Here is a 23,083-nt window from a genome sequence, read left to right on the forward strand (position 1 = left end):
GGGATATTAAAGTTCCCTAGTCCTGGCCAGTGTGGCTCATTTGGTTGGGTGTTGTCCTGTGCACTGAAAAGTTGCTGGTTTGATTCCCAGTCAGGGCACGTGCCTGGGTTGCTGGCTCAATCCCATGTAGGGGGCATGTAGAAAGCAGCCAATTGATGCTCCTATGTAGGGTGCATAAATTTACAGATGTTATATCCTCTTACTGGATGGACTGCTTTATCATTATGTAATGCCAATCTTTGTCTCTTATTACAGTCTTTGTTTTAAAGTCTATTTTGTCTGCTATAAATATAGGTACTCCAGCTTTTTTTTTGTTCTCTGTTTGCGTGGAATATCTTTTTTCCATCACTTCACTTTCAGCCTGAGTCTGTCTTTACATCTAAAGTGAGTCTCATGTAGGCAGCATATACATCGGTTTTGTCTTTTTATCCATTCTTCCACCGTATGTCTTTTGTTTGGAGTATTTAGTTCATTTACATTTAAAATAATTGTTGAAAGATAGGTACATATTACCATTCTGCTAATTGTTTTCTAGCTGATTTTGTAATTCTTCTCTTTCTTTTCTCCCTTCCTTTGTGGTTTGATGACTTTCTTTAATGATATATTCCTTTCTCTTTCTCTTTTTTCTATTTACTATGGTTTTTTTGCTTTGTAGCTCCCATGAGGCTTACATATAATAGCTTATATCTGTAATAGTCTGTTTTAAGTTGATAACAATTTAAGTTTGATCCCATTCTAAAGCTCAACATTTCTAGTCTCCTTATGATGTTTTTCGTTTGTTTATGTCACATTTTAGATCTTTTTATTTTATGTATCTCTTAACTAATTGTTATAATCATAGTTATTTTTGCTACTTTGGTTCTTTCAACCTTTATACTAGTTTTGTAAGTGGTTAATCCATTATCTTTACTATATGTTTACCTTTCCAGTGAGATTTCTTCTTTCATATTTTTTTTGTTACTCCTTAGCACCCTTTCTTTTCAGCTTAAAGAAGTCAGTGTAACATTTCTTGGAAGGTGGTTTAGTGGTAATGAACTTCTTTAGCTTTTGTTTTTCTGGAAAACCCTTTATCTCTTCAATTCTGCATAACTTTTCTAGGTAGAGTATTCTTGGTTAGAAGTTTTCTTATTTTAGCACTTTGAATATATCGTGTACTCCCTTCTGGTCTGCAAAGTGTCTGCTGAAAAAATCTGCTCATGGCCTTATAGGGTTCCCATGTATGTAACAAGTTGTTTTTTTCTTGCTGCTTTTAATAGTCTCTCCTTGTCTTTAACTTTCGACATTTTAATTACGGGTTTTGGTATGATTTTCCAGGGGATGAGTTAATCTTATTTGGAACTTTCTGAGCTTCCGGATCTGATGTGTTTCCTTCCCCAGGTTAGGGAAGTTTTCTGCTGTTATTTCCTTACATAAGATTGTTGCCCCTTTCTCTCTTCTCTTCCTGGAAGCCCTATAATAGAATGTTACTCCATTTGATATTGCCCCATAAGTCCATTAAGTTCTTCACTGTTTTTCATTCTTTTTTTTCTTTTTGCTGCTGTGATTGGGTCAGCTCTACTACCCTGTCATTGAGTTCACTCATCCTTTGTTCTGATGTATCTAGTCTGCTATTGAAGCCTTCTAGTGTATTTTTCAGTTCAGTTAGTATATTCTTCAGGTCTGTGACTTCTATTTTGTACAGTCTTATATTTTCTGTCTCTTTTTTGATGTTCTCACTGTGTTCATCCATTCTTCTCCCCAGTTCAGTGAGCAACTTTATGATAATTACTTTGAACTCTGTTGGTTTTTTTTTCCATTTTGCTTGACTGTCTTTATTGGTTTCTATATAGTATGTGAAACAGCCACCTCTTTCAGTCTTGACTTAATGACCTTGTGTACGAGATGAACCCTGTCATTTAACTCTGCCTTAGAACATTGTTGTCACTCAAACCTTGTGCTTGTTCAAGAAAACTATTAATTTTGAATAACTCCCAGTAGTTGTCAGTGCCTCTAAGGGAAGGATCTCAGAACCTAGATTTAGGCTGATTGGAAGCCAGACTCTTAGGCAACAGCTTTTAAAAATCCTCAACAAATATTAGGCGACTAAATTGAAACGCTACATTGAAAGGATCATTACCACAATCAAATTTATATCAGGGATGCATGGATAGTTTTAACATCCACAAGTCAGTCAGTGTGATACACTGCATTAACACAATGAAGGATAAAAATACAGTCATCTCAATACACATAGAAAAAGCATTTGCTAGAAATCAGCACCCATTTTTGAGAAAACTTAACAAAATGTCTATAGAGGGAACGTACTTCAACATAATAAAGGCCTTATGTGACAGACCCACCGGTAACATCATACTCAGTGGTGAAAAGCTAAAAACATTTAATCAAGAAAAAGAAAAAGTATTCAAATTGCAAAGGAAGTAATAAAATTGTCACTATTTATACATGACATGATAATATATATGGAATATCTTAAGGACCCCATCAAAAAAATGTTAGAACTAATAAATTTAGTAAAGTTGTAGGATACAAAATCAATACACAGAAGTCTGTTGAGTTTCTACACATTAATGAACTATCAGAAGGAGAAATTAAGAAAATCCCATTTACAATTGCATCAAAAAGAATACTATACCTAGGAATAAATTTAACCAAGGAGATATAAGACCTCTGTATTGAAAACTAAAAACATCAATGAATAAAATTGAGGAAAACACAAATAAAAGGAAAGATACTCTGTGCTCATGGATTGGAAGAATCAATAGTATTAAAATGTTCATATTACCCAAAGCAGCCTAAAGGTTCACTGCAATCCCTATCAAAATTCCAATGGCACTTTTCATAGAAATATAACAATTCTAAAATTTGTATGGAACTGCAAAAGACCCCAAATAGCCAAAGCAGTGTTGAGAAGGAAGAACAAAGCTTGAGGCATCATGCTCCCCGGTTTCTAACTATATTATATATAATGAAAACTATATTATATTATGTAGGTAATATAACTATATTATATAGGTAATGAAAACATTATGGTATTGGAAAAAGAGATAAATGAAATAGAGATAAGCAATCTATCAGATATAGAGTTCAGAATATTGATTGTAACGATGCTCAACAGCATGAAAAAAAGATACGGAAACTATGAAAACTGACCAGCCAGAAGTGAAGAATGATATAGCAGAAATAAAGAATACATTGGAAGGAATAAACAGCAGATTGGAGGAAGCTGAGGATCCAATCAGCAAATTAGAAGACGGGGTAGAAAAAGATCACTCAATCAGATCCAAAAAGGAAAAACAAATAGGAGGACAGTCTAAGGGAGCTGTGGGACAACATGAAACATAACAGTATTCGCATCATACAAGTGCAAGAAGAGGTCAAAAGTAAGCAAGGGTTAGAGACCTGTTTGAAGAAATAATGGCAGAAAACTTCCCTAACCTGGTGAAGGAAAAAGTCACACAAGTTCAGGAGGCACAGAGAGTCCCAAGCAAGAAGAATCCAAAGAGGCTCAAGCCCAGACATATCATAATTAAAATGCCAAAAATTTAAGACAGAATATTAAACGCAGTAAGGAAAAAGCAATCTGTTACCTACAAGGAACTCCCAGAAGGCTGTCAGCTGACTGCTCATCAGAAACTCTACAGGCCAGAAGGGAATGGCATGAAGTACTCAAGGTAATGCAAAACAAGGATCTGAAACCAAGACTATTATATCCAGCAAGGCTATCATTCAAAATAGATGGTGAAATAAAGAGCTTCCCAGACTAAAAAAGGCTGAAGGAGTTTATCACCACCAAACCAGCATTGCAGGAAATGTTAAAGGGACTGCTGTAATAATAATAAGAAATAGAGAGAGACATAGGCACAAAGAATTAAAATGGCAATAAATAAGGACCTATCAATAATAACCTTAAGGACTTTAAGGGAAAGATCAACAGCAATACAGTCATAGTCATGGACTTTAACAGTCATTGACTTCACTGGATAGATCTTCCAGACAAAAAGTCAACACAGAAACAATGACTAAATAGCACACTAGATCAGATGGATTTAATTGATATTTACAGAACATGTCACCCCAAAACTGCAGAATATACATTCCTCTCAAGTGCACATGGGTCATGCTCAAAGATAGACCACATGTTAGGACACAAAACAAGTCTCTACAAGTTCAAGAAGATTGAAATCATATCAAGCATCTCAGATCACAAGGGCATGAAATTAGAAAAGCATTACAGTAAAGAGACTCAGAAACATTCAGACACATGAAGGCTAAATAGCATGTTATTAAACAATGAATGGGTTACCAATAAGATCAAGAAGGAAATTAAAAACTTCCTGGAAACAAATGAAAATGAACACACAACAACCCCAAGTCTATGGGACACAGTGAAAGCAGCCCTAAGAGGGAAGTTCATAGCACTTCTGGCCTACCTCAAAAAGCAAGAAAAAATTTTAGTAAACTCTCTCACCCTTCAACTTAAAGAATTAGAAGTGTTTCCTGTGAAGCTGTCTGTACTAGGGCTTTTGTTTGCTGGGAGTTTTTTTTTTATTACTGCTGCAATTTCATCATTTATTAGCCTATTCAGGTTTTCTGATTCTTCCTAATTCAGTTTTTTATGATCTCACTCATATGTGGAACCTAATAAACAAAGTAGACTGAGGAACAAAATAGATCCAGAGACACAGAAGCATGGAATAGACTGATGAATTCCACTGGGAAGGTGAAGTTGGGGGAATGGCTTGGGAGAGATAAATCAAAGAACTTACATGTATATATGCATAACCCATGGACACAGACAATAGTGTGGTAAAGGCCTAGGGGAGGGTGCATATGGAATGGAGGGGGTCAATGGGGGAAAAAAGAGGGTATCTGTAATACTTTCAACAATAAAGATTTAAAAAAAAAAAAAGAACTACCACATGACCCAGCAGTTCCAATTCTTGGTATTTATCTGAAGAAAATGAAAATAGTAACTCAAAAAGATACATGTACCTATGTGTTTATTATAGCATTACCAAAATAAGTAAGTGGAACACCATCAAACTAAAAAACTTCTGCCCTCGCAATGGAAACAATCAACAAAATGAAAAAACAACCTACTGAATGGGAGAAAATATTTGCTAATTGTATATTTTTAAGGGGTAGTTAAAATATGGAAATAACCTGTGTCATAGATGAATGAATGGATAAAGTAGTTGTGACATACATACACATCTACGTCTTGAGGACAATATGTTAAGTGAAATAAGTCAAACTGAGAAAGATAAATACCAGATGATGTCTCTCATATATGGAATTAAAAATACATACCAAGCTTTTAAATAGAATAGATTGGTAGTTGCCAGAGGCAGGGGCAGGGGTAGAAGTAATGAGTAAAGGGGTTTAGGTTTTAAAAAAAAATGAAGTAGTGCTTTGTGCGGAAGAGAACTGATTACAGCATTCTCTTGGATGTTTAGACATGTTCCTTCAGCAGTCTTCCCCATCTTACTGAATGGCACCAACCTCTTCCCAGTTTCTTAGACAAAGAAATTATGTCAGTTTTTGTTTTTCTTATATATTACTGTACAATTTCATTTTTAAATCTTTTCAGATCCACTTTCAAAATACCCAGTTTTACTCTGGTGTGGTCTACTGTCATCCTTCTGTATTGTATTAGTAGCATCCTGTATGGTTTCCTTACTCTCATTCTTCCTCTCCTTTTATAAACAAGATGGATCACGTCACATTTACAGAGCACAATCCAGAGCCCTTATCATGGCCCATAAGGTGTTACATTTGTCCCATTACTACTCTTACATGTTACCACTATCTTACATGTTACCACTATCCTCTTTGCTTTCTTTTATGTGGCCATGGAGGCCTTCTTAGAGCATATTTGGAATGTTCCTGTTTCTAGGCTTTGTATTTGCTGTTTCCTCTGTCTGGAACATTATTCCCCTAGATAACTTCCTGGACTTGCTTCCTCCTCTTTCTGGCTTCTAACCAAATGTTTCCTCTTCATTCTGGCTTTTATTGTGCACCCAATTTTAATAGTGGCCCTCTCTGACAGCATTTTCTATATTCTTTTATTTTTTTTCTCTTTAACATTTATTACTCTCTGATAAACCATATATTTTAGCTATTTATTTATATCTCTACTAGAAAGTAAATTTTATGAGAACAAGAATATTTTTGTTCACTGCTTTATTCACAGCTTGGTGCACAGTGCTTGCCAAATTTTTGTTACATGTCTGAATCAGTAGGAAGCTGGATAGCTTAAATGTTTATCCATACTTTGGAATATTATCCTGCCTTTAAAGAGGATGAGCTAAGTCTTTTCTGTCTGTATAATGTAAACAGCAAATTGCAGAAAAGTGTGTTTAACATGATCTTTAAATCAGTTTATGAATGCATATTCATATACACTCTGTGGTTGTAGAACCATCCTGGAAACTGTAAATATGGGCTATGTCTTCAGACATGAGGGCCAAAGGAAAGAAAGGTTCTTTTAATACCATTTTGTGATATTTGATTTTTTTGAAAAACCATGGGAATGTATTTCCTATATAATAATTTTTAAAAAACTATTTGATCACTTCCCCTCTTACAGTACTGCAGAGGAGGAAATTGATATTAATCAGCTGTGTAAAACTTCTACAATATGCCAACCTTTATTCCATTGAATAATTTCATTGGATTTTTTGGTCTCCTCATATGTATAGGCTTTGACAAAGTCTTTATTTTCGTGGATTTGTTCTGCACAATGTTATCTGTTTGATTTTGGGCTTCTTTTATACTTAACATACACTTTACAAGACAATTGTTTTATTTTTTCCTCTTGACTGTTAAGTATGCAATGAGTATATCAAGAAATTCTGCTTACAAAGCAGATACTTTTTTCAACTAAATCTTTTTTTTCTCAGACATGAAAATTTTGTTAGGCTTCGTTGTTGTCCTAGGGCAGTGGTTATAAACTCAATAAGATCAAACACAAAAAATTTGTTGTGCCTCTTTTTATTATACAAACATGAAATTTTATAAATACTACACGAATTTTTAAAAAACAATATAATGCTCTAATTGTGATAAAGACAGAGAAACAAAAGTGGTTTATAATAAAAATAGATAGTATTTCAAATGCAGATGCTCAAGAATGGCAACATATAAAAGACGTAAGTAATCAGATGCTTGCTCCTTTTGATAGAGTCAGTGTAAATGCTGCAGTTGTAGTGCAGATTGATACAGGAATGTTGTTGTTAACTTAAATTCTGTGGGGAACAGAAAAATACTCCCTACAAGTACAGGACAAGGAAAGAGCAGAGAGAGGACCAAGTGGGCTATAGAGTAAAAGTTGTTAATGTTAGAATAAGTAATAAGAAATAGAATTTGTATGTGATAAGAGAAATAAGGAAATAATATTAACTAAAATAGGAATAACATGCCATGATAAGTACAGTCCATTGATATGAGAAAATGAATAAGAATTATGTTCTTTTAAATTAGTTGTGTTTTATTTTTATGTGCATTGTCGTCATATTTTCATTGTTATGACAGAACTAAGCGGTGAGAAGTATCACAGAAAGCATCTTCTGTCTTGAAATACTATCATGTATAAGGCATGCATTTAGTCTTTATATTAAAAAATCTTGAAGACCGTATTCTGTGCTAAGTGATGAAAATAGAGAATAGATTGGAAAAAGAAATGGTAATAGAGCTTGCTGTATATAAGTTGTATAGTCGTATGGTAAACTTCTGTAAACGAAATCAGAAGCTTGAAAAACAGCAGGTAAAAAAACCCAATGTTTTTGGTATTGATTTTCACCACAAAGTTCCTTTAATCGTGTGGTACCAAATATTTAAAATATCCAGAAACTATGATATATTAAAGTAATATATTATATTAATATATTAATGATATTCTATTCATAACATAACGTTTATTAATGATACTCACTGAAATCCCTATATTTGTGTCTTCATTAATTTATTAGTACTTGATTCAGAGTTTGTTGAAGTCTATAAAAGAGTCTCTAAAAACTTATAAGGGACAACTGCAAATGCTTACTGATAAACGTATTATATTAAACTCAAGTGTGACAGACTGTGTGTATTGCTGTTAAGAGATTTTTTCTCTAATGGTGAATAATTTCTGCTAAAGGTCTAAGGAAAACTAAGTACGATCTTGTCTTACTTATATGGTAGTTGTAGTTTTGCAAAGTTCATTATAGAATAAACCATGGTAGAGTGCTTTTTGTTTATATGTAAAGCAGTATTACTGGGTTTCATTTTTGAGCATCTAACAGGATAATAGAAAGTTGTGTGAAATGTGGGACAATCCATTTGTGAGTGAGATTGGCTGGCATATTGATTGCATGGTCTCTGGTGTCCTTTGACACGCTGCCCATTAAATGTTAGTAATGGTCCTCAAGTATTGAAATGCTTTCTCCAAAAAAACTTTCCTAAATATTGAGAATCATTGCTTTAAGGTATTTTTTCCCATTTTTAGTTGATGGATTCTTTCCTCCCTCCCACCCCCCCATGTCACACTTGCTCTCCTGAAAAGTAGTTTTATGGACTATTCTTTCAGTAATGCTACTCTGGAGATGTCTTGTCATCTGTCTCTTTATGCCTTAAGTCCTAGCGTTCTGCTGTTTTGCATCTTTTAAATTTTATTCTAAAACTGCTCGGAATCAAAGAGTTATAAATCCTAAAGCCTTTCATTTAGAACTGTTTGATTAGAATGTGTGAAATGTGTTTATTAATTTTGATACTCTTTTAGGTTGGATCCCTGGAACAAGCTATGCTTGATGCTCTTGTAATGGATAGAGTTGCATTTGTAAAACTTCTTATTGAAAATGGAGTAAGCATGCATAAATTCCTTACCATTCCTAGATTGGAAGAACTTTACAACACTGTAAGTATATGTTAAAATTCTTTGTTAACTAAGTTTCGTCATTTTGGGGAAATGGTGTTTTACCTGAACATACTTGATCCTTTAATATTTTGCTAGATTACATGGAAAAAATTACAGCTAGTCAGTATGGATTGGAAACCCTTTCCTTGTTTCTGGGGACCTTCCTTTTTTTCTTGGTGGTCATTTGTTGCACCAAATTTCTTTTGACTCCTTTGCCTAATGGAGAAGTTGCACACTCTTTTCTCCTTTTTGTTTTTTACAGTCATGATTTGACTTTGTGGTGTCCCCCTTTTAGCTTACATACTGTTTTTTAATATTCTAAAGAGTTCCTGAAAAGTAATTATTTCCTTCACAAAGCTTTCCTCATTTCATTTCAGATTTCATGTTACTAGCATTGGAGAGGGTAAAAACTGCCCTTCTTATTGCTTTCCATGTTACCAATATGAATTTAATTGAGCTGTACTTTGAGGTGCACTATGACCAAATCTTAGCTTATTAACTTTGACTTCTCTGCAAAGCTGTTTGTTTATTCATCAATTTCTACCTATTTATCACCTCCTTTTCATTCCTGATGTCTTTGTACTAAGTCTTTTACAGTCTATTACTATACCACTTTTGTATTTTAATCTCCTTGTCTAGTCTTTCTTCACATTAATTGTTTAAGCTAATTATTCTTATCACATATTTTAGCATATCTTTTCAAAGCTCTCCAGCTTTTGAGACTTGAACATTTGCCCCGTTTACCTGGGGGTCTCTCTCTCATTTGGCCTTTATTTTCCACTCCCATCCCCATATGCTGGGTATTTCAACTACATTGTCCACCTGCCATTTCCCCCAAATATAATTTTTTTTTTAAAAAAGAATTTGCTGTTTACACAGTGCTGGTCTGTGTTTTTCTATCAACTACTCCACATCTGCTTGAATTTTATTTATTGTCTAGAACTTGGTTTAAATGCCACGCCATTGACTTCATGAAGCCCAATGGTGCATAGTCAGTTAAGTACAATTATATCTTCCCCTGTGGATTGTAAATTTCTCTTTGAGTAGGGATTATATCTTTATTTTCCCTCATTTTTTTCCTTTAATAGTGTCTAGCACAGTTACATTGAACTTTGTTGGCGTTCTACTGTCTCTAGCGAACAGACGTAAAAATTAAAAGGATTATTCATTGTGCTGAAGTAAGGTTTATCCCTGAAATATAAAGCAAATGTAAAACAATAAAAATAAAAATTGACCCCATTAGCAAGGCAAGTAATTTTTTTAATTGTATAACTCAGTTATTAATAGTTATATTCAGCATCAATTATTGATGAAATTTTTTAAATTTTAAGGGATTATAACATGACAAAACAGTAGTTCTCAAACTTTTTGGTATCAGGGTCCTATAACATAAAAATTATTGAGGATCTCAAAGAGCTGTTTCTAAAGAGGTTTTGTTTATATGTGCTGATATTGACCATATTAGAATATGAAACCAAGAAATCTTAAAAATGTTTAAGTTGTATTTAATAACAATAATACATTTATTACATATTAACATTAAAATGTTTTTCAAGAAAACAAAAAAATTAGTGAAGAGAGTGGAATAATTTTAGGTTTCGCAAATCTTAGTGTCTAGGTTCATAGATGGTAGCTGCATTCTCATTTGCTTTTGAATTTAATTTCATGATATCACACATCAAGAAGCCTCTGGAAAATTTTACTGAACTCTGAGAGAAAGAGAATGAGAAAATGCACATGACAGCTTAACATGATTCTGAAAATGCTTTTGAATTCATGGACCTCCTAAAAGGGTCTTGTAGGGCATTTAGGGGTTCCCGGACCGCCCTTTGAGAACTGCTGTGTTAATGTATATTTATTTTATACTAAGAGGCTATATATAATGAAGAAACAATAATAATACATTAAGGTAAAATAGAATTCCAGAAATGCATTTTTATGTGATTATATACTGTTAGAGAAAATACAGTGAAACTTTCTATACCTAAAAAATATGAAATACCTCATATTTACTTGGAAGACATTTATTTTTTAAAAAGTTAACACATGGGGGAGAATGGGCAGAGAAAACTCAGCTCCTAAGTGGATAGACTAAATACTGTAATAAGAAAACAGAGTGAAGTAAAATATAGTTTATATGCAATATCTGCTATAGTCATCTTTAGATATTATGTATAATTTGAAAGTCAAGAATATCAAAGAAAATAATATTGTTCTCAAAGAAATAATAGGTTGTCCAGTTATATTTGAAATCTGTTACCAAGTATATTTGATCAAAATGGAAAAGTAGATTGCATTGATTACTGTGATGACCTCATAAAAAATTAACAATAACACAACATTAGGAGAAAATTCCACCTGCTATTTCTTTTAAACAATAGATTTAAAATACTGAAAATAAGTCTTTTCACTTATGCTGTATAGAATTTATTGGAGTAAATTTCAGGTGTGTCAAAGCACTGTTTAAAAAGTTTTGAAGAATACATTTTTGGCCCATTTACCTCAGTCTTGATGGGGGAGATACACTCCTGGGTATTTTTTCAAAATAGGATACCATCAAAATAAGATTACTGTAAAAATGATACTGTGTTTAGTCTAGTAGTATACCTAAATGGAATTAAGACAGTAGGGAAAAGATGACATATGTAAATGTTAAAAGTTTGTTACCCAGAATATTTGAAGTATTGATACAACTTGATGATTAGTAGCAGAAACAAGTACAGAAATTTTAACAATAAAGAGAATGTACACCTCCATTATCAATGAAGGAAATGCAAATTAAATATATAATTGTGAAGCTTACAACGTTTTTATGACTTCTAGAAAACAAAGAGTTACGTATTGTTCCATAAGTAAAAATGTAAGAAAATTATGTATTTTGTTTAAGGCAAATATGAAATGGTTATATGCTTTTTTGTTCCATTTTATGAACATAACTCATTTAACTCAATATAATTTGTGCAAGTGGGTTCATAAAAGTTCTGCATGTAATAAAAAGGGAAGTTGTTTATGTTATTTTAGATGAAAAATAATAGTTTAATATTTTCTCCTTAAAGAAACAAGGTCCAACTAATCCAATGCTATTTCATCTTGTTCGAGATGTCAAACAGGTAAGAGATTTTTTTTTTAAATGTTATTTAAAAAAATTGTATTTCATCTGTTTCAAAAAATTTTAAATATACCTTAAAAATAGCGATAAAATGACATTTTTTAGAATAATAGAAGGTCTAAATATGTGGTAACACAGAAGTAAAGATTTAGCATGACATATCAGAAATCAAGAAAAAGGAAAGTTTATGAAATTATAACCGCGTTTCCTGAGCTTTTAGTCATCTGAGAGTGTGGTGAACTTCATAATGCTCATTGGTCCATAAAAGAGAATCACTGATAGAATGAATGTGTCTTTTTTTTCTGTGTTCAGAAGAAATTAGTTCCTGGGGCATGTAGAGGACGTTGAATAAGGACATTGAGGGAATCACTGGGTTTGGATTGTCATGGCAGATTTTGCCAGTAAAAACGCTGAAATACCCTGGCCAGTGTGCTCAGTGGTTAGAGCATTGGCCCAAGTTCCAAAAGGTCATGGGTTCAATTCCCAGTCAAAGGCACATACCTGGGTTTAGGTTCAATCCCCACCCCAGTCAGAGTGTGCGCAGGAGGCAACCAGTTGCTGTGTCTCTCTTACATTGATGTTTCTCCCTCCTCCTCCCCCTCCTTCCCTCTGTCCCTCCCTTCCACTCTATGTAAAATCAATGGAAAAATATCCTCTGGTGAGGATTAACAAAGAAAAAATTCTGAAATGCATGCTCCTATGCAAGTGCACTTCCTCCTTCCCTCAGTCCCTCTCTCTTTGCCTGGGTTAGAGTGTCCTCCCATACACCAAAAGGTTGTGGATTTGATTCCCAGTCAGGCCTCATACTTAGGTTGCGGGTTCTGTCTCCAAGTGGAGCGAGTACAGGAGGCAACCAGTCGATGTTTCTCTCTCTCTCCCCCCTCCTCTCTCTAAAAATCAATAAAAACATATCCTCAGTGAGGATTAAAAAATAATACTAATAGTTTCAAATAGTTACTTAAAAATTTATAGCTGTTTAAATTATTGGTATCCATTAGTTTTTTATTTTCCTTGGTGAAAACGTACTCATTTAATTAATTGTTTAAGTTTTTGAACTAAAATGCTTGCTTTTTAGAATTCTTCATTCAAATATTTATTCACTATTCAGTATTAAAAAACAAAAATTAAGATAGAAAATGTAATTTTCTGTGTTTCGTAACTTACTTAATACTAAACTAGGCTTATCCTATAGGAAGAATCTAGATTTTATTATATTTAAAAAGATATATTTACTTCATTTCTTGTACATGCTTTTCTTTGTAACTCAATTGAAATATGACATTGCTGTAATATTCATCCATTTAAAGTGTATAGGTCAGTGGCTTTTATTATATTCTCACAGTGGTGGTAGCACCATCACCACAATCTAATTTTAGAGTATTTACAATAACCCAAAAAATTCTGCCCCTGCCCAAGGCAACTGTTAGTCTACTTTCTAGCTCTATGGATTTTCCTATCCTGAACATTTCACATTAACTTTTTGTTGTTTAAGTAATTAAAGCTTTTTTTCTTTTCCCAGAAAGCTTGAGTAAGGGGGAGACCTTTAGTCCAGGCACTTTCTAAAATACATTTGCATTATGATTAACTTACATAGGTTAGCAGAAAGAACTGCAGTTGTTAATTCTATTTTCACATCAGTGGCCCAATTTTTTTATTTTCAGAAATGAAAAAATCCTAAAGTAAAGGCAGTAATTAAGTATTTTCTGATTCAAATAAATAAGTAGAGTTTTTTACAAGTTATTTATATAGTTTGAGAAATTACTTAATGATTTTTAGATAACTAACATTATTTTACTTAATTTAAATATTTCCCATTCAAGTGGGCTTATAGCATAATGGTATTTGTCATATTTTTAAAAACTAAATATCATACATGACACCCTCAATTATAAAGCATATTTGAGGTTTCTTAGATAAAATAAAAATCTTATATTTAAGATGAACATTGTTTGGATTAATTTTGATATCAGATTTCTAGAATTAGAAACTTCACAGATGAAACCAAAATATAATAAGTATAAGCATTTTTAAAAGTGCTTATACTTTTAAAAATTCATAAATTTATAGTTAGGGAAATGGAAAAAATGATGGTGGTAGGAGGGCAGAATTGATTAATGTATGTGTCATCTGATGATTAAACCCTTTTAAGGTTATTTAATGAAATTAACCAAATATTTGATTCTGAAACAGGCAATCTTTCCAAACTCACAAGTGAATTATGTTCCAAAACATCATTTGTAAATTGATACCCTGGGAAAATGAAGTTTTAGCTCTAAAAAGTATTATAGGTAGTAGTTAAATCCTAGACAAGGCTATAAAGTCTTGTGTAACCTGTAATATAGCCAATGTAATTTTAAGTTAAAAGGTACCTATAAGTAAGTATAGACCCATTAAGAAACATAGTAACTTTTATAGCATTATTTTTGCAGGAAAAGAATATTTATGATCTGTGCTACCATGAAAATGGAATAGTTGTCTCTTAGAAATTCCTATGCCTCCATGTATGAAGTTTTAGGGTGGTGGAGACCAAATTATCTTTCTGCTGTAAACCATAGTTTTGTCCTGAACCACATCATTGAGACTTCAAACTTCATAATCCCCCTTTCTTACAAAAGGAAGAAGAGAACAAGTGGCTCCCTTCTCCTATAAAGATAGCTGCTGGAAATTCCAGCTTTCTGTAACAAGTAAATATTTGTCATTTTGGAGAGTGGCACATTTCTAGGCATCACATGGAATTATTGAGAAATACTATCCTGCCTTTTTAAAACTCATGTTTTCTTTCCAGGGAAATCTTCCTCCAGGATATAAGATCACCCTAATTGATATAGGACTTGTTATTGAATATCTTATGGGAGGAACCTATAGATGCACCTACACTCGGAAACGTTTTCGATTAATATATAATAGTCTTGGTGGAAATAATCGGGTATGTACTATTTGGAGGGAAGTCTTTATATTTGCTTTAAAATTAAATCATACACTTTAAAAGTTAAAAATTAACTTACATTAGAATGGTGAAAGTGGCATTGTCTTAAAAATATGAGATTTTCAACTAAGTACTTAGATTTTGTAATTGATATCCTAAACAAATCATATTTTTCATGTGTGCACACACATTTATACATAATATAAATTGATTATTGAATTTTTATAGCATATCAGCATATTTAAATTTGTAAAAAACTAATAAGCTTTCATTTTCAGAGGTCTGGCCGAAATACCTCCAGCAGCACTCCTCAGTTGCGAAAAAGTCATGAATCTTTTGACAATAGGGCAGATAAAAAGGAAAAAATGAGACATAATCATTTCATTAAAACAGCACAGCCCTACCGACCAAAGGTATTTTTGTTCAATGTTACACTTTCTGGATTTTGGATTTTGTTCTTTCTAAATTACTGAGTATTATGAAATTAAAAAAACTACTTGTTTTAGTAAGAGTTGCCTTTTGTTTTTAGCTATATCTTTGATTCTTCATTTTCCCTTATACAAAAAGATACTCATTAAAAGTTAATGATGCCCAGCCGGGCGTGGCTCAGCGGTTGAGCGTCAACCTAGGATCCAGGAGATCAGGGTTGGATTCCCGGTCAGGGCACATGCCTGGGTTGCGGATTGCAGCTGATCAGTGACTCTCTCATCATTGATGTTTCTCTCTCTCTCTCTCCCTCTCCCTTCCTCTGAAATCAATAAAGATATATTAAAGAAAAAAAAAGTTAATAATTCTATAACAACCAAATTTTTTCAAGGGTTGTTTTGTTGCTGTATTTTGGATGTTTATTTTTTAATTTTTATTGATTTCAGAGAGAGGAAGGGAGAGGGAGAGAGAGGTAGAAACATCAATGATGAGAGAGTCATCAATCGGCTGCCTCTTGCACACCCCCTTCCAGAGATCAAGCCCGCAACCCAGTCATGTGCCATGACCAGGAATCGAACCAAGATCTCCTGGATCATAGGTCAATGCTCAACTGCTGGCCATGCCAGCCGGGTTAAGTGTTGTTTTGATAAATGCTTCACTGCCTCCTTTTATTCCATTTTTACTTGATTAACAACATGCAAGACAAAGGTGTTATTGAAACTTCTTTTAAAAAAATATTTTTATTTATTGATTTGAGAGAGAAAAGGAGAGAGAGAAAAAGAAATATACATTCATTGGTTGATTCTTATTTGTGCCTGGATTGAGGATCAAACCTTCAACCTTGCCATATTGGGACCATGCTCTAACCAACTGACCTACCTGGCCAGGGCTGAAACTTCTTTTTCACTAAAATTGTGTTTTATTGACCTGGATGGGTTGCCCAGTCAGTTGGAGCATCATCCTATACACCAAAAGGTTCCAAAAGGTTGCAGGTTTGATTCCTGGTCGAGGCATGTACGGGAGGCAACTGATTTATGTGTCTCTTTCTCTCTCTCTCTCTCTCTCTCTCCCTCCCCCTACTCCTTTCCTCTCTCTCTAAAATCAGTAAAAACATATCCTCAGGTGAGGATTAAAAACAAAAAATAAAATTGTATTTTATCAGGTATTAGTTGAAATATTAGGCCCTTTCTTTAATCTCAGAAAACTTTGTTAGAAAATCGTTTTTCTTGGAAACGCCATTTCTATAAAATGAATTTTGAGCTATAATAAAAATCAAAAATATAAAATTTATACTGTTTAATTTTTGCAGTTATTTGAAGTTGGAGAATACCAAAAAGAGATTTTATAAAAATTTCACATGAATGTCATGATCTTATAATGAGCTTTATAACATTTATTTTTCCTTGAAGATTGATACAACTGTGGAAGAAGGAAAGAAGAAAAGAACCAAAGATGAAATTGTAGATATTGATGATCCAGAAACCAAGCGCTTTCCTTATCCACTTAATGAACTGTTAATTTGGGCTTGCCTTATGAAGAGGCAGGTCATGGCCCGTTTTTTATGGCAGCATGGTGAAGAATCAATGGCTAAAGCATTAGTTGCCTGTAAGATCTATCGTTCAATGGCCTATGAAGCAAAGCAGAGTGACCTTGTTGATGATACCTCAGAAGAGTTGAAACAGTATTCGACGTAAGTTATATTTTATGACTTGGAACATTTTAAAAATACAAAATAGATCATGTTTAAGTGAAGGTTATAGGGCCATGGACTGAGTGGGGATGTATATGTATAATTTTATTGGTCTACTTAGGGGAAACCCATTTTTTAAAATTTAGAAAGAAATTTGGCTGCCTATGCATATACAAAAGAAGTTATTTTGTTTGCATTTCGGGTTAAATAATTCAGCAAGAAAGAAGAAATGCCGGAAGTCAGTTTAATAGTTGCCCATAGTAGTAATTTGGTTAGGAAAAGTTCCACTTGAAATGGTAAGGAAAGAAACGAAGAAAGTGAGGTTTAAGCTGTGTTCTAAGGAGATAAATTCAACTGGAAGGGCATCTCAGATGGTGGGACTACATATATAGAAGAATGAAACAGTTCCCAGAAGTTTACTTAGGGTGCTAAAGGAATAGTAAGCTGGAAAGATTGTGTCTAGAAAGCTTTATGGTAGAGAATAGGACCTCTCTCACACAAAAATGGATTGACTTTGGAAAAGGGTAAGAGTTATTACTGAAAGTAACTCAAGCAGGGATCCAATGATTACTTACTGGAGATTTAAGATTCAGGTGCTTTTCATGATTAGGTTAGTCCATATTCACATTACTTATTTCTACTGGATACCAGCCCTTTTCTATGTTTGAAATTAATTGTATAGAAAAAATTTAACTGAACATTGTTAGCTTTGGTTTTCTATAAGACTGTAGGTTTATTTCCATGACTGGGGAAAGTTCTCTGGAGTCACTTTTTTTTTTTTATCCTCATCCAAGAATCTGTTTTTTATTGATTTGAGAGAGAGAGAGGAAGGGCAGGGGGAGAGAGAAACATCGATGTGAGAGAGAAACATTGATCCATTGCCTCCTGTACGTGCCCCAGCCAGGAATCAAGCCCACAACCTGGGTATGTGTCCTGACCGGGAATCAAACCCATTACCCTTAAGTGCACAGGGTGATGCCCCAACCGACTGAACCACACCAGCCAGGGCTGGAGTCACTTTTTCAGTCTTGTTCTTAATGTGACATATTATAATAGTAGTAATCTGAAAACATAGAGCTACTATGATTCTTTTGCCTCACAATTCCCTAAGTGTATGTGTGAAAATATTAAAAACTAGAACATGTTATGAATGAATGTAAGAATAGTGGTTTAAGACTGCAATTTGTTAAACTGAATATGTTTTGGCTTTTATCTTTTGATAGTGATTTTGGTCAACTAGCAGTTGAATTACTAGAACAATCCTTCAGACAGGATGAAACCATGGCTATGAAATTGCTCACTTATGAACTGAAAAACTGGAGTAATTCCACCTGCCTTAAATTAGCAGTTTCTTCAAGACTTAGGCCTTTTGTAGCCCACACCTGTACACAAATGTTGTTATCTGATATGTGGATGGGAAGGCTGAATATGAGGAAAAATTCCTGGTACAAGGTATGCCTTAGAAACAATTTGATATAAAGAGTGTGATTAGATTAGATTAAAAGAACAGGGGAATTAGCCCAGATGTATAGTTGGCCTTTTATATGAAGTGACATGAAATGTCCTTTTTTCCTCCTGTTGTTCACTCTGAATCCTTTTCAGGTATGGTGTATAGTGATTGTTGCCCCTATCTGAACCAGAAACATGAGAGGCCAACAAATGGAAGTATGGCATTTACAGCCCTGAGTAGCCGTGAACAACGTCGCTGTTATGAAAAGATAATGCCCAAATTCTAAAATTCAGGACTGATCTACTAACTTAATACTCTGTTACTTTTAATTTATTTGAAGTATATTGCATATACCTGGCTTTTATGGTCAAGAATGTGGGTAAAGTGTTGTCTGGTACTTTCAGCTTCATCGTAGTGAGAGATATTACTTAAGCTCTCAAGACTTTCTGTTATATCTTAAATAAGGTAAAGAAATGTAGAAGGTAGAAATCAGTCAAGTAGTTTAATCATTGACCATTATAAGTAGATAACAAATACTAATCATCTACTGAAAATAATAGTGAAAGATTAACCAATAGAAACCTTAATACACAATTCTAATTTCTTTGTGCTTTATGATTTTGCAAGTAATATATAAAATTTTAGAAATTACAGTTTTTTTATGGAGGCACAGCTGAGTAATCATGTTGTGATATGGAACACTTGCAAAGAGATTTAGGATAAAATTAAGCACACAGCAACTTCATAAGGCTTGAATTTTGCTTTAAACAAATGTATTTTCTGACCTGATTGTAATTGGATTCTTTTTTAAGGGCAAGTCTTTAATTATTAAATCTTTCCTACACCTTCATATCATAATACTCAAATATTTTGTTACTCCTTAAGACAGTTCAACCTGGGCCTCTTTGGTGGGTGTGTGGAGAGAGATTAACCAAGGAATTTATAAGCATATATACATAACCCATGGACACAGACAATAGTGTGATGAAGGCCTGGGATGGGAAGTAGGAGTGAGGTGGAAGGGGTCAATGGGGAAAAAGAGACATCTGTAATATTTTCAACAATAAAGATAAATGAAAAATAAAATGAATAAATGAGAAAAATAAATATAGTAATAAGTAGAAATGAAGTTTTGGGTTTTCCCCCCTATACTCCCAGGGGCAAAATGGCTGGCTAATAATAAGGATATTTAATGTTTTAATTTTTTGTGTTATATTCTTGAAAGTTACTAATTTTAAAATGTGAATTTATGTTTCTAAAATTTTTAGGTTATATTAAGCATTTTAGTTCCACCTACCATATTAATGCTAGAATATAAAACTAAGGCTGAAATGTCTCATATTCCACAATCTCAAGATGCCCATCAAATGACAATGGAAGATAGCGAAAACAACTTTCAGAACATAACAGAAGAGATTCCTATGGTAAGGAGGAAAAAATTTTTAAGTGAATATAAATTTCTTGTGAATAATTGTGTATATTTACAACTGTTATTTTTATTATAGGAAGTATTTAAAGAAGTAAGAATATTGGACAGTAATGAAGAAAAGAATGAAATGGAAATACAAATAAAATCAAAAAAGCTTCCAATCACACGAAAGTTTTACGCCTTTTATCATGCACCAATTGTAAAATTCTGGTTTAACACGGTATGTTTTTAAATTGTATGAGCATAATGTTTTAAAAGATGGGCATTAGTGGACCTTTGGTCTAGAATCCATACTGATTTGGATGTAAATTAGATCACTGAAAAGCCATTTTCAAAAGAGCAATAAGTTTGAATTAGTTTTATTCAAATTTCTGTCATATAGAATGATAAAAACTAACAAATCTTAATTTTAATTGAAACTAGTTCTAACTGGAACCAGAAATTTACTAAACAAACATGTTGTGACCATATGCCTTTGTAAGTGGGTAACAGATACTAATCATCTACCAGAAAGATTGGTAAAGATTAATCAAAAGAAACTCTAATACACAATTATAATTTCTTTGTGATTTAGGATTTTTGCAGATAATGTTAAATTTTTGGAAATAAGCCTTTCTTGCAGTGTTAATTGATGGTGCAAAGTAATCTAGATAATTCATATAGTTTTACTTATCAGTGATATAACAGCTTATATCTTAATCATGTTATATGATTATCTGCCACATAATTGGCTTTCTCTTGCTTTATGGAAGAATGCATTTTACTCATGAACATATATATCTATATGTTCATGAGGGATGAACTCATCTGAAGAAACACAAGAGATTACCCCTTATTTGCCAGGGACTGAGCAAATGAGTTTTTACTCTCCTTCCCAGAAAAACTCTTTTTTTGTTGTTGTTTTAATTAAAGATTTTAAAATCGATTTTTGGAGAGAGAGAAACATCAGTGTGGGAGCGGATTATTAATCAGCTGCCTTCTGCACTCCCCCTACCAGGGATTGCGCCCTAAATCTGGGCATGTGCCCTGACCAGGAATTGAACCAGCAACCTTTTGGTGCAGGGGACAACTCCCAACCAACTGAGCCACATGGCCAGGACTTAAGTTTTTATTTTATTGTTATTCTTGTGTTTTTCATTTTTATCATTAGACTTTAAGAATTGGGAAAGTATACACATAGCTTTGTGCTAAGATGAACATTTGAGAATTTGTTCCTTCAAGCATTGCTTTCCCAACCACATACATGCCCGTAAGACGAATTTATTACATTTCCTTTTCAATATGGAAATTTTCTTGCCCCATCTTGTTCAGGTGTTGCACATCTGAATTACCTAACATAATCTCCAAATTCTGTCCCCACTAATGGAAATAATGTAAGTTTCTTAGTTTGCATTCATGCGAATGACTATTTAAAAATGGACAACTCAAGTGGCTACAGGAATTTCTCTTTATTTATTGCAGTTTACTTCCTTCCCTACCCTTCCATAGCTTAAAATCATGGATGTGGCTGGTTTTCAGACTGGTAGAGGCAAGGAGAATGAGATGATTCTTAGCCACAATTTTCAAGGGTCAATGAGTCTGGGTTTTCCTCTGAAATGAAAAGGATTGCTTAGATGTTATTATACACAGACTGTATCACCTCCCTATAATCTTTTTAAGAGTATCAGAAGTGGAATTTTCCCTTTCCTAGGGAAAATGCTTTTCATATTGGTTTCCATTTCTTGGGATTTCAACCTCAGTGACTAGGAGCTAGGAAAATACCTAGTTGTCTTTCCCAGTTGTTGGGGAAGGGAAGAGGTAGTAAGTATGTGTTTCTTGATGATGATGGCGGTGAAGTTCTATAGTAAATTTAATGTGTTATGATACTTTAGGTATATTTTAAGTTAAATGAAATTATGTAGGCTAAGCTGAGAACATAAACTGTGGTATTATAAAATTCTTCCTATGAGAAGTACTAAAAATAAAGTTTTAGAACAACACATTTAAACCCTAGAGATCATTTATATTTTGATTGATAAATGCAATGTTTGCACTAAAAAAGAGTTCCTTCTAAAACTTTATGATTGAAGCTGGGAGATAGTTCACAGGAGTTCATTTAGTCTCTTTTATTGTTCACGCTTCAAAATTGTCATAATAAAAAATTTTATTTTGTAATCAATTTTATTCATATCTTGTATTTTCTTTTTTATTAGTTGGCTTACTTGGGATTTCTGATGCTCTATACATTTGTGGTTCTTGTACAAATGGAGCAGTTACCTTCAGTTCAAGAATGGATTGTTATTGCTTATATTTTTACCTATGCTATTGAGAAAGTCCGTGAGGTATGTCTTTAGTTTTCCCTACCAGTAACTTACTGTATATATGGAGGATGTTTTGTGTATGTATATGGGTATGTGTTATTTTATGTGTATCATAATTTCAGTAGGTGATGACTTTATAGGAGAATATCTTTATAGTAGAGCATGTTTATTTTTGCTGTTCTAAAAATCATGGCAAAAGAATAGAGATCAGGCTCTGTCAGTGTTGCTCAGTTGGTTAGAATGTTGTCCCAATATGCCAAGGTTGTGGGTTCAGTCTCCCCTGTCAAGGCACATACAAGAAGCAGGCAATGAATGCATAGCTAAGTGGAACAACAAATTGATGTTTCTCTCTCTCTCTCTCTCAATAAATTAAAAAAAAAAAATAGATCAGCGTGTTGTTAACTTTGTCACAAATTACAAAGACAATGATAGAAACATAGCCTAGATCTGTTTTTGCTTTATTTTCTGAACATATATATTTACTTTCTTCAAAAAGTATTTACAGTCTTCAAAAAGTATTAAATATACATATAGCAAATCAGGTAAATAAATTATATATAGGTTCTTATCTTGCTTTTATTGCACTGTCCACTTAAGTGTACTCTGTTGCCCATTGAATTTTCATACTGATTTAGATTCCTGTGTTTATCAGAGTTTTCCATTTACATTGTAAATTTCTAACATTCTGATATGGGGGGAGGGATGCTTTTTTCTTAAAGTTTTATACTTTCTATTCAAACTAGTATTACTACTTACTACATAAGTTATTTTATAACACATTTACTTATTTCTGAATTATTTTATGTCTCTGCTTATATTTAGAGAATACATGAAATTGTGAAAATAAATAGAAGGCATTG

The 23,083-nt window shown here is 33.3% G+C and overlaps 1 protein-coding gene across 1 annotated transcript in view; it reads left to right on the forward strand.

The window, feature by feature from the left end:
• Window positions 1–23,083, forward strand: part of TRPM7 (transient receptor potential cation channel subfamily M member 7) — a 97,391-nt gene that overhangs the window by 34,627 nt on the left and 39,681 nt on the right. Inside the window, exons 12-20 of the mRNA XM_016210152.2 lie at window positions 8,759–8,893; window positions 11,950–12,003; window positions 14,788–14,928; window positions 15,207–15,341; window positions 16,764–17,044; window positions 18,268–18,496; window positions 19,763–19,918; window positions 20,000–20,143; window positions 22,116–22,244. Of these exons, the coding sequence (XP_016065638.1) occupies window positions 8,759–8,893; window positions 11,950–12,003; window positions 14,788–14,928; window positions 15,207–15,341; window positions 16,764–17,044; window positions 18,268–18,496; window positions 19,763–19,918; window positions 20,000–20,143; window positions 22,116–22,244 (1,404 nt within the window). The remainder of the gene's footprint in view (window positions 1–8,758; window positions 8,894–11,949; window positions 12,004–14,787; window positions 14,929–15,206; window positions 15,342–16,763; window positions 17,045–18,267; window positions 18,497–19,762; window positions 19,919–19,999; window positions 20,144–22,115; window positions 22,245–23,083) is intronic.

This window comes from Miniopterus natalensis, chromosome 1 (assembly GCF_054644295.1).
Source record: "Miniopterus natalensis isolate mMinNat1 chromosome 1, mMinNat1.hap1, whole genome shotgun sequence".
Taxonomy (NCBI): domain Eukaryota; kingdom Metazoa; phylum Chordata; class Mammalia; order Chiroptera; family Miniopteridae; genus Miniopterus; species Miniopterus natalensis.